Below are 12,622 nucleotides of genomic sequence, written 5' to 3'. Positions count from 1 at the left end.
TTTACTCCCTAGCTCAATGGATTTTATAGCTTTAAAGTGAAAGTGCGTAATAAGTGAAAGTGGGGGAAGATGGCGGCTAAAACTTCTAAAGCTCTTCGGAATGCGGGGTCTTCCCTGGTGCAAGAGACCTCACTGCAAGCTTTGCTTCCTCCTGCATCTCCTCCGGTATTGACGCTTAAGGATTTACAAGACGCTCTTGGAAAGCACGCACAACTGATGTCTGATATGATGGATGAAAAGTTGAAAAAGCTGGAGGAGAAATTGGAGGAGAAAATGGAGGAGAAAATGGAGAAATTGGAGAAGAAGATGGAAGAGAAGCTGAGAGCAATGAGGGTGGACATCTTGTCTAAGGTTGTATCCGTAGCTGAATGTGTGCAACAGCTGGATATAAAAGTGGAGGATCTCAGTCAAAAGAACTCTATATTAGAAGCAAAGGTATTAGAAAATGAAAATATAAGGGATAAAATGGATGAAGAATTGAGCCTTGTTCAGTACAATCCGATGCAGAATGCTATTAGAATTAGGGGTTTAAAGGAGAATGGTAAAGAAGATTTAAAGCAGCTGATTTCTGAGACTCTGGAAGGGGTACTGGGCCAGTCAGCATCTGAAATTGAGGGAAATATGGACAAAGTTTTTCGTGTAAATTCATGGATTGCAAGACAGAGGAAGTTACCCAGAGATGTGGTGGTCTATTTTACAAAGAGAGTAATTAGAGATGAAGTCATTCAAGCTGCTTATGATACTACTTTGGTAGTGGCTGAGCAAGAAGTTTTGGTTTTAAAAGAGATTCCTCCGAAGATCCTAAGGAGAAGGAAAGATTTCGCATTTCTAGTACAGGAACTTAAGAAACGTGATATTAAGTTCAGATGGGAGATTCCAGTAGGGTTGGTGACAATGCATGAAGGTAAAAGACATCGTTTGGTTACTGTGGCTCAGGCACGTGATTTTTATAGTAATGTGTTAAAAGCAACCCCCCTATCATTCTTGGAAGTTGCAAAAGGACACGGTGTGGGAAAGTTTCAAGATGTTGCAGACAGACAGACAGAGGACAATGGTGGTGGAGGGGATCAAGCTACAGTCTCATCGGTTGCTGCAGGAGGCCAGAAGATGACGCGTGCCGCCCTAAGAAGAGTGAGACGAGAGCAAGAGCAAGACCAGCGGAAAGTTATGGAATCTTCAAAGTGTGCTTACAATGAAGATGTAGGAGGAGAGCGGTCTAAAGAAGTTTTGGGGGTCATGACAGAGGTGCTCCAAAAGTTTTGGGGCGTTAAGATTGCTGATTAAATTTTTAGATTAGAATGTCAATGGAGTAAAATTATTATAGAGGAGAAAGAAAGTTTTTTTTTCTTTTTTTTTATATTTTATACAATTTAAGATTGATGTTATTTGCTTGCTAGAAAAGTATATTAGGGTTACGGACTTAAAGTATGTGTTGAAAGAGTGGGTATGTAAGCTCCTAATTAATAACAAGTTGTCTTAGAGATTGCTTAAAAAATTTTTTATATATATATATATACTCTTTTTATTTGAACTTTTATTTGAACTTAAGGATGATTTGGAACTGTGAGACATTTGGCGTGATACACGCAGGAACTATTTTAGATTATAGTTTAGTTTGGTTGGAGATTATTAAGATTAACAGAGATAAGCGCTTTTGGTGCGTAACTGAGAATTTGTTTGGATATTAGAGAAAGGTGGGAGAATGCAAATAGCAGGTGAAAGTTTTTTTTTTCTTTTCCCTTTTTTTTTTGAAATTAATATGAATAAGGACTGGGATTAAGAAAATTTATTTTGAGTAAAGATCTTTTTTTTGTTTTCCTCTTTTTCTTCTCTACTTTATTTGTAATATTAATATTGTTTGTATTCATTTTATATGAGCTAGAGAGAGATAGAATTTATAGTTTATTGTTGATAATATAGGGGTGTTTATGTTTGTTTTTTTATTTTATGCCCTGTATTTAGCTCTGGGAAGTCGGGGGGGGGGAGGAGGGAGTGGGGGAGAGGGATGGGGGGGGAGGGGGGGATTAAAGTCAAAATGTATTGTAAAACTTTTTAAATAAAATTAAAAAAAGACTTCTGAGACTTATAAAAAACAAGCTGATAAAAAGAGAGCTCCCGAAAGAACATTCCAAGTGGGGGAAAAGGTTTATCTGTCAACTAAATATTTACGTCTCAAATTACCCAGCAAGAAATTGGGACCGAAATTCTTGGGGCCTTTCCCCATTGTGAAAATCATCAACCCCGTCACAGTAAAATTGAAACTTCCCAGACTTTTGGAAAAAATTCACCCGGTGTTCCATTGCAGCTTACTGAAAACGTTTAGAGCCTCCACTTTAAGACCTCCCCCTAAGAAGGCTCCTGGACCCCTCATAGTAGCAGGTCAGACCCATTATGAAGTGAAATGTATCCTTGACTCTAGAATCTTTAAGGGAAAATTGCAGTAACTAGTACAATGGAAGGGATACCCATTGTCTGAAGCCATTTGGGTGAAATCTAGCGATGTGAAAGCTGACAGGCTTATCAAAAAGTTTTACGAGAAACACCCCAACAAGCCAAGAGTCAGCTCCTAACTTGTGTTTGTTTACATTATGGGATCTGTTCTTTTTTTAAGGGGGTGAGGATATCAATGCCGCAAACATTGACATATTTTTGTACTGACAATGTAAGAGAAAGCCTTTGTTTAAACTGCTTCACATTGAATCTTGTAGGGATGGAATTTTCTAACAACTATTTTGAGAAGATAAGAAGCCCACGTATAGAATGGGAGAGACCTCATATGTGAAAGTAATTGGATAATATGATTTATGACGTGTAGATAAAGGTGGGGATTGTCTGTGTGTGTTACGATGGGTTTGGGGGGAGGAGATTTCAGATTCTGGCATCCCTCCATGAGTGCCGATGTTTCATTTCATTACTAAGACTTTTTAGATAAATAATATGCCTGCAATTTGTTTGATTTGTCTCATTCACCAGAACCATGACAAAGGTCTTTGACACCTACTCCCTACTTTTGTGTTATTCTTAAAACATGTTATCATAAGCTACTACACCTGCAATGGATCACCTTTACAAGGGATCTTCCCAAGATAAATATATCAATTAAGAATGTCTGAGAGCTGCTGTTTAATTGAATTATTCATCTTAATACCTCCACTAAACAGCAGCTTTCAGACATTCTTAACTGATATATTTACATGCACATATATACCTTAATGTTTAAATTTTGTAGTCTAGTGCTATCTAAGAATAATGATGTAATTGAGAGTTCTCTGATTTAGTGATATGGCACTTCCCTTGTTCATAGCATTCAAATTTCATGGTGCAAATTTTTATTTTGAGTTTTTCTACTAATTTCACTCTCTCTTGTGTTGCTTCTGTTTACTATGTAGATTTAATATTAACTTTATTATGAATTATATAGTTCATTATGTTGGATTTGTATGAGACCAGGAAATCCTATACTAAAGTAGGTAAAATGAAAAAACATTTTAGAATGGCAAACCATTCTGAACTGTTGCCCCAAAAGTACATGGACAAGTTCACCTTAAGAGATTCAGCTTTTTATAGAATGAAAATAAAGAGATGGATGATTTAAAAGATATCTAACAAACTTTTATTTATTTGTTTGTTTGTTAAATTTATTTGTGGCCTATCTCACCATGTGACTATTCTAGGAAACATACCCAAATATCAAGGACTACTGTATGATATGTATTATATAGTACATAGTGTTGAATTGAAATTTATTTTCTTGGTCAATTTAATTTAGCCTTGCCAAGAAAAATAAATTGAACAACCTGATCTACATTTGCACTCATAGTAAGGAAAGTAATGAACTTCCTTTGAAAAAAAAATCCATCTGTTAAAAGATCTCTTGCATAGGTTAAATTTGTATAGTAAAAATAATTTTAAGTGTTGTTTGAATATCCTAAGCACTTAGCAACTTATATGTACCGGGTAGTTATACAATTGAGTTTTGAGAACAAAAATACCCCTCTATTAACTATTATCACACCTAGTACAAATTAGTCAATTTAAAATAAAACATCCTTCAGCTTTTAGAAAAACTTTCATGAGAAGATTCTGTACACATCTCATTAATTTTGCTGGCACTTGAGCAACAGTAATTCTCAGTAGACAATGCAGCAATTACATTATTTCCTTTTATATGGAGCTCAAGGTGGCATTAAAGAGTGAGTTTATAAAACATTTTTGGTAAGTCCAAGAAACAACCCATCTGCACAATAACCAATATGCTTAGATAAATACTTTTGAACTACAGGATGTCCTTGACTTATAACTGCAATTTGGACCAGACTTTATTTATCCAAATAAAGAGCCAAATTACTATCTATTCAGTCACAGTAGTATTGAATGGGAGTTTTAGATCTTTGACAAATAAAATTCCAAGTACTATTTTTAAAACTTTCATATCCTCATGTACCATTTTAATCAGATAATTATATCTTAGTTGCCATGTTTTAAATCTTGCATTATCATTGTTTGATTAGTAAATGTTCTTTCCCTGAATTAATAACAAAGAGGGAAAAGTTCTACTAATTTGTTATACATATTAAGACTATGAACAATATTTCTATCATATTGATTATATTCAATATTTCTAGTATTTTTTAAAGAAGAGCAAACTGTGATGGCTATAAATTATTTCAAGTAGTTCTGTCCCACAAACCTGTTGAAAACAGTAATAATAGACAACAGTCATTTTTCATCTTTCTATTCTTTCTATTAGCTGCTTGCAAACTAAAATAAAAATATTAAGGGCCAGATTCATAGATCCATAAAATTAGTTTAATTCATATTCTAAGATAGCTTTAAACTTGATTTCTATGGCAATTCATCACAAATTGTAGCATACTGCTATTTGAAAATAGTACTGAGAGGCTATCACTTAGGTTAGTGTTCTTTTGAGAAATATGAGTTAAAGTGCACATTTTAGTCATTTTAATAGCACTCAACTTCAGTTATTTTATTTAAGATTACATTTATTTTAAGGACAGAATATAGCAAATCCCAATACATTAATAATACATGTATTTCATTCAAAATAAAATACCCTCATGTTATCATGGGCACAGCTGACCATTTTTCTTAACATTTTTTCCCTAAATTATTTAACCTACTTTTTTGACTGTGTCTTATTTAAAAACGAATTTGCTTTTACTTTGTTTTTCTTGTGAAGTCAGCCAAGATATGGTAGGTACTAATTTTAGTTAAGCATTTCACTCAAAATATCTCTCCAATTTAGCATTTATTTTAATATGTGAGAAAAATGTATTTTTATTATCTTTCTTTAGCTCAAGATGAACCAGATAAACAAACACTGAATTGTTTTTTTTCTTTTGTAGGCAAATTATGTAAAAACAAGAAGGATTTATACAAATTTCAATTTTAACGAAATCCCACATACAAGCCCAAGTATATATGCGTGTATGTGTGTATACACACAAACATACCCATCCACATGCATCCCTATCACACCATTTCCTTCAGCAATGTTTTGCAAAGTACAGAAAGTGTGTAAGAAATAGTTAGCCAAAGAAAAGCATTAGTTAATAAAATAGAATAAAATAAAGCATAGCTTTATACACATATACACATACACATAGCTTTACATACACTTGAAATACTGCAGACAATTTTGGTCACCATATCAGAAAAAAAGATGTTGAGAGTTCACAAAATATTCAGGGAAGAGCAACTAAGACGATCAAAGGCCTGGAGACTAAAACATATGGAGAACAGTTGGGGGACTGGGATTTGGCTAATCTAAAGAAAAGAAGAAATAGGGGAGACATGATAGCAGTACTCCAGTATTTGAGGGGCTGCCAGAAAGAAGAGGGGTCATGTTACTCACCAAAGCACCAGAGGGCAGGACAAGAAACAATGGTTGGAAACCGATCAAAGAGAGAAGCAACTTGGAATTAAGGAGAAACTTCCTGACAGTGAGGACAATTAATCAGTGGAGTAGTTTGCCCCCAGAAATCATGGGCCCTCCATCACTGGATGATTTTAAAAAGAGGCTAGACAGTCACTTATCTGAGATGGTATAGGTTCTCTTGCTTGAGTAGAAGACCTCCAAAGTCCCTTCCAGGTTCTATTCTATTCTGTTCTATACTATTCTATTCTATTCTATTCTATTCTATTCTATTCTATTCTATTCTACTCTATTCTATTCTATTCTATTCTATTCTTATTCTATTCTATTCTTCTATTCTATTCTATTCTATTCTATTCTATTCTATTATGCCTCTCCATTATTTTCTATTGTTGCAAAGTACCTTTGCTTTCACTACATCCACACAGTTTTTTTTGGTTTTGTTTGCGTTTTGTTTTTATGTTTCTTATGCTTGTTTTTGAGGTTTTCATAAATGTTATCAAACTCCACTTTAATGAAAAACATTACATAACTTAAATTTATTTTCTTTATCATACATTTGTTCTAAATTACAAATGCACAATTGAATAAGAATTCTGTCAAATGTTTTTTTCTATATCCAATATACAGTATCTTTCTCTTAACTTTTAACTACACTCTTTTATATGTATATTTTCTTATCCACAGACTCTTTTATTGGATAATTCCATTAAGCATTTTTTCATCTTTTCCATTAGTATGTAATCATAGTCATGTGATATAATTTTTATACTGTTCAAAGCAGCTTCCATATACCTATGCTCCATTTCCTCTTCATTCTACCAGATTAATATACTTTCATATCCTTTTTCATACAGGATTTGTATGTTCTGTTCTTATAGTCAATACAGGGCAGGGGTGTCAAACAGCCAGCCTGTGGGCCAATGCGTCATGCAGAAGCCACGCCCACCCCATTGCCAGCAATGGCAAAACAGTCTCGATACATCATGTGATGTCACATGACATTGCAAGTTTGACATGTCTGATCTAGGATTTTTCACTTACTTTCTTTTCTAACATGTCCCTTTTCCATCCCAAATAGTTATTCTTGATGCTACTCAAAATACTACCTCCTATCCTGGATTGTTTTCATTCAGAATGGTGAAAACCTACTTTCATCCACATCCACCACAAGTTAAACAACACCAGTTTATACATCCAGGTATATGAGGGCTTTCATTCACAATTAAACCATCATTTTCCCTTTTATTGTATCCATACCCCAACATGCTAAGGACAGAATTGGTCAATTTTGGCACATTTGTGTCATTATGTCACAAGCATAAAGCCTAGTGTTGTGTTCATCTCATTATTTTTTGTAAATTAGATTTCTAATTTAGAGAGTACTGTGAGAGCCAACCTACTATTGTCTATACAGATCCTCAATTTACAACCATTTGAAGTTATGACAGACGTCTCTGGGAAAACTTATGATCTGAATTTAAAATTCCAACTGTCAGCCCCCTATCATGTGACTGCACTTTGAGTACTCAGCATCTGGCCTGCATTTATAGTTACCACCATGATGGGCAGGCTCCATTGTTTGTAACTCAAAGACACCTGATATTCCACTAACCTCAGACATATAGACTCAATAAACCTAAGGAGTTATTGGACCATGGCTTAAATGTTTTGATTTATCATACAAATTTATCCTCTTAATTAAATATTTGCATTCAAAACAAGGCAATATAAGGTATTACAAATTATGTGATACAAAGAAATGAACTTGCAAAATTACAGATTACCAACATGTGCTTGTTAATAAGCATACAACAGAAAAAAACAGAACAATTATTTTTTCATAAAACATAAAGTAACAATATGACAAAGTGAGTTGCTCATATAAACAACATCACACATACAATCTTTACTGGAAGGCTGGCAGCATTACCTTGTATGAGCAAAAACATTAAAGGATTTATGACAAGTTTGTATTATGTACAATACACAAAATGTACTGTAAAATTTGCCATAAACTGCAAAAAAGTAGCAATTTCTTTTAAAATGCCATAGTAAATTTGCTGTGCAAAAGTCCTTGATGAACAATGACTGAATACCAGCTTTGTAAGCAGAAGATTCCAGGATCAATTTGTCTTCTAGGATTGCCCTTAAATTTGGACAGCTGCTGCCAGGAATAGATTCACCAGTGTCTGGCTTAATACAAGGGCAATTTCCTACACTATAGCTCTGTCAACTGTCTACAGAAATTTATCTAGCTTCTTCATTCATGTAATGCTTGAAATAATTTATGGTAGCCTCTGTGCTCAAACATTCTCTTTGACAGCACTGAAATAATGTACACTATCTTAATGTGAACAGTTATAGATACATGGAGAAAAGTTTCAGAGAGGCCTCTCAGAGTTCATGGGGTCATCTGGGATTTACCACTTCCCGAAGGCAGAGCAGTCTACTTAAGGAAAGTTTAAGTGTAGTTAAAGGAAGGGAAAGACAATGCAATATATGCATACATATCATGTTGCTATGTTAATATTTTCTAATAATATTTAAAAATAATGTCTATAACATTATAGATGAATAGTAAAAGCAAGAGCATTTGTGCTCAATGAAATATATTGTGGTATTTTTCTTTGCTAGCTTTAAAAATTACTGAACTTATTGACTTTAGCATATGTAGAGCATAACTTTAAGTTGTATTAGGTAGGTACAAATCAACTGGCTCAAGCCAATGGCTATCCCAATTCTGCACAAGACTGGAGTGTAATCCCAATATGTAAGGACTAGACCCAGCCACTACCAGGCCACTAGCCTGAAAGGATGGAGCTATATGGCTAACAAAATCAAAAAGAGGTGACTTCTGACTTTGAGGGAACTTAAAACTGGGATAAATCTGATTAATACTGTCTACTGGATGTAGCCTGACTGTCTAGGAAGTTATTTTTGATTTTATATATATATATATATATATACATACACACATACATACATACATACATACACACACACACACACACACACACACACACACATATATATATATGTGTGTGTGTGTGTGTGTGTGTGTGTGTATATATGTGTGTGTGTGTGTGTGTGTGTGTATGTATGTATGTATGTGTGTATGTGTATATGTATATGTATATGTATATGGATGGATGTATATGTATATGTATATGTATATAACAATATCACTTATGGACTTTTTCCTGAAAAAGAAATAAAAAAATGAACTGCTGATTTATAGATTTAATTATTAGAGAGTAGAATATAGTAATAGGGGAAATTTTAATGTAATCGAGCCTAGAGTGAGTAAAATATAAATTATTTTTATATTTTAAATTAGCAGCAGTTAAATTAACTGCTGTTAAGAAGATAGAAAACCGCTTATTCTTTTTCTTTTCTATTTTTATTTTTCACTTTTCTGTTCTCTATTTTATCTTTAATTTAGAATCTGCAGTTTTTATTCTGAGAAATGTTTCTAAAGTAAAAATACTTTGTGCCTGGCTATTTGTGTTAGATAGGCAACCTTTTTTTTTTACTCTGAAACAAACATACATACAAACAAACAAACATACAGCAATAGCAATTCCATGTTCATAATAAAAAACAACGTGCATTCCTTTTATAGTGCTTAAATAAACCACTGTTCTATGATTATCCACACAGACTAATAGGGAAGAAGGTAGTGAGGGTTGGTTAACGCTTTATTTTGTTTTGTTTTTTAAGACTTAGGGCTTTGTAATAGTAAATGGTAGATGGTAGAGGACAGGAAGGCCTGGAGGAACATTGTCCATAGGGTCGCGATGGGTCGGACACGACTTTGCAACTAACAACAACAACAATAGTAAATGGGTGGATTGTGTGATGTTGGTTTATTTAAAACATAGGTGAGCACAATGCTCTTGGCGAAGTTAATCCATGGCGATAACATAAGTTATTTAGGCCTCTCTTATTCCCTTGAAAGTTGCTGAAGAGCTAGGCGACCTCCGCATCCAAATTCAAATCATTTACGGGGGATGCAGGCTGCATAAGGGCAGCGGGAACCGGCTAAATAGACCTACGAACTAACACGGCGAGGAAACACCTTTACCCACCCCTGAAGAATTTCTCTCGCAAATCCCCATAAAGTGGGATCGGACAGGGTTGCAATCCACCAAAGCCACTGAGAAAGAAAGACTCCCTGCATAAGCATGACACTGATTCCTTCGCTGGAGACCAGAAATTTGTTCCCCCACTCACGAAAAGAGGGCGGAGGGCTGGGAAGGTTCGCCGAGACAACTCAAGCATCCTGTAAGAAAAGATTAAGCGAGAAAAGCCACAGAACCTATGCTTTTACCCTCCTCCTCCTCCATCCCGCCTTCGCCGCTGGCGCTGCAATTCAACGGGAGCGTCTCCCTCGCTCCTAAGCGACGCGCCACGCTGATGGCTGGTGCAGGAGCCTCGACAAATGGCCGCAGGTGGGATGAAACCAGCTCTAGGCAGCAGAGCCATGCAAGAAAAGCTCAGCGTAAGCCCCGCCCACTCAGCTCGTGATACGCGGAAGCTGGCGAGCCCTCGCGCTGCTAATGCATCTTCTGGTCAAAGCAGATTACAAATATCTGAAAGACGATGCTGACTCAAAGGGTCAGGCAGAGGGCCCGGAGTGAGGCCCTGAGAGGAATGGGGTGCTGCTGCGCGTAGAATTGGCGGCGGTGGTGGTGGGGAGTTTCAGTGTTTGATTGCAGTGAAGTTAGGATAGAGGGACTGTATTATTTAATGTGTTGGGACAAGTAGATCTCTGCATCATGTGCAACATTTGTTTATTGAGAAAGAGAGAGAAAGAAAGATACGTTTTCCTGTCCACTTGTGTCGGCTCTACAGCACAGTGCTCATCTCCATTTCTTTTTTTTCTTGGCCAAGGGAGCCAGCATTGTCTGAAGACATTTTCCGTGGTTGTGTGGCAAGCACAACTATATGCCAAATGTGCGTGAAATGCTGTCATCTTCCCACCAAAGTGGTACCTAGTAATCTACTCATATTTGCATGCTTTTGAACTGCTAAGTGGGCAGGAGCTGGGGCAAGGAACAGGAGTTGCTCTGTCCTGCAGCACTCAGATCTCAAACCTGGGCTGTCAACTCTAGCTGACAAGCTCAGCGTCTTTTACCTCTGAGCCATCATGTCTCCAGAAAATACATACGTATATAAGTATGTTTATATGTATGTATGCACATATACACACAGTAATAAATATATATACTTTTAATGTTTTTTAAAAAGGTAAAAACTAATACAAAGTATAAAAATATTCAAAGAGAAATTAAAGTTAAAAATAGAAAGAAAAGAAAAATATACAAAGTAGTAGCTTTTGATATTCTTCGCAACACTTATAAGTACAATTATATTTTAACCTCTCTCTCTAAAGTTACATCATAATATACTTCTTTCTATAGCTATCCTGTCTAACTACCAAAGCCATCATTTGCAATATTTTTGAGGGCAATGAAATGATTTTGTTCCACCCTAAATATAGATAAGATAGAAAAATATGGGATCTAGAGCAATTTCCAACCTTATTTGACATTTTAAATATTTGTATATTTTATTGTTTTATCTTGGGCATTAATTTAATTCTATTTTAACTTTTGTAGTTTTGTATTTTTATCATATGCCCTGTTCACTGCCCTGAGTCCCTTGGGAGAAGGGCGGTATAAAAATTTAATAAAAACTAAAAAAACTAAACTAAACTTAATGACCTCATTCATTAAGGATGTATGTTTTGTTTAATGACCACAATAAAATTTGTTATAAAATCAAGTTCAACTCTACTTACAACTGCAACCATTTATAACAGAAATTCTAGCCTCAATTGTGATCATAAGTCCAGGACAAACTGATTCAGCAAAAGCATACTTAGCAAGTGGAATTATTCTACAAGTATATATAAAATGGGAGAAAATATGCAGAATTCAACAGGTTCTTCAGAGATATGATACAAATTTAACAACACAAGCTCCACCGTTTATAATTGTGAATGTGACATCAACATTATTATTATTTAAAATTTAATCTTCAGTTCGATTCATAGGCTTAACAGTTCAAGTCCTAACCAAGGTCCTAAGAGCTGTTAAAGTAATGTCTGAGTATATAGGCAGTTCTGAGTAGAGTGGTTTTTTTTTTGCAGGATATTTGCAGTCAGGATATTCAGGTCCAATAAATTCAAAATTTCCATGTATCTAGGCAGCCCTTTGGGTATTGCTCCATGGGCTCCTATTACTATTGGTACAACCATTGATTTCTTCTTCCATAATCATTCAACTTCAATTTGCAGATCGTGGTATTTTGTTGGTTTTTTTAGCTGTTTCTTACCTCATATTGCAATATCAATGAACCAGAATTTTTTCTTTTCCACAATGGGGATGTTAGGCATTTTGTGGGCCAGTTGTCTGTCTGTTTGGATCCAAAAGTCTCTTGCTCATTTTCAAGAATGAAAATTTGGTATACCCAGTAATCTTTGCTACATTCAAACCCCTTGCAAAGCTTCCAATGTATAATTGTGGCAATTCAGTCATGATATTGTAGATAATCACACTGTGAGATTTTGCTGCAGCCACTGTTAAGGTGATCCACTGTTTTATCTTTTTCATTGCATAATTGACATTTGCTGTTATTGCTGATGTTGAATTTTTGCTTTCATGGGATTGGTCTGCAAGGGTTTTTCTTGAGCATCCAAAATGAAGCTGTATAGGCTTC

At 35.2% G+C, this 12,622-nt stretch overlaps 1 protein-coding gene across 4 annotated transcripts in view; it reads right to left on the bottom strand.

Annotated features, from left to right (window-relative positions):
• GADL1 (glutamate decarboxylase like 1) overlaps positions 1-10,309 on the bottom strand; it is a 142,983-nt gene extending 132,674 nt beyond the window's left edge. For 2 of the 4 annotated variants that reach the window (XR_014494077.1, XM_083376150.1), the window contains exon 1: positions 10,230-10,307. Coding sequence is in view for 1 of the 4 variants with exons in the window: in XM_083376150.1 (XP_083232276.1) it covers positions 10,230-10,245 (16 nt within the window). In the remaining 3 variants the exon portion in view is untranslated. Of the gene's footprint in view, positions 1-10,229 lie in introns of all 4 variants that reach the window. The other 2 variants (XR_014494075.1, XR_014494076.1) reach the window with 2 other exon arrangements.
• Between the last annotated feature and the right edge of the window lie 2,313 nt (positions 10,310-12,622).

This window comes from Vipera ursinii, assembly GCF_947247035.1.
Source record: "Vipera ursinii genome assembly, chromosome: Z".
In the NCBI taxonomy this organism is placed as follows: Eukaryota; Metazoa; Chordata; class Lepidosauria; order Squamata; family Viperidae; genus Vipera; species Vipera ursinii.
The sequence above is the reverse complement of the archived record's forward strand: the minus strand, read 5'-3'. Positions and strand labels throughout refer to the sequence as shown.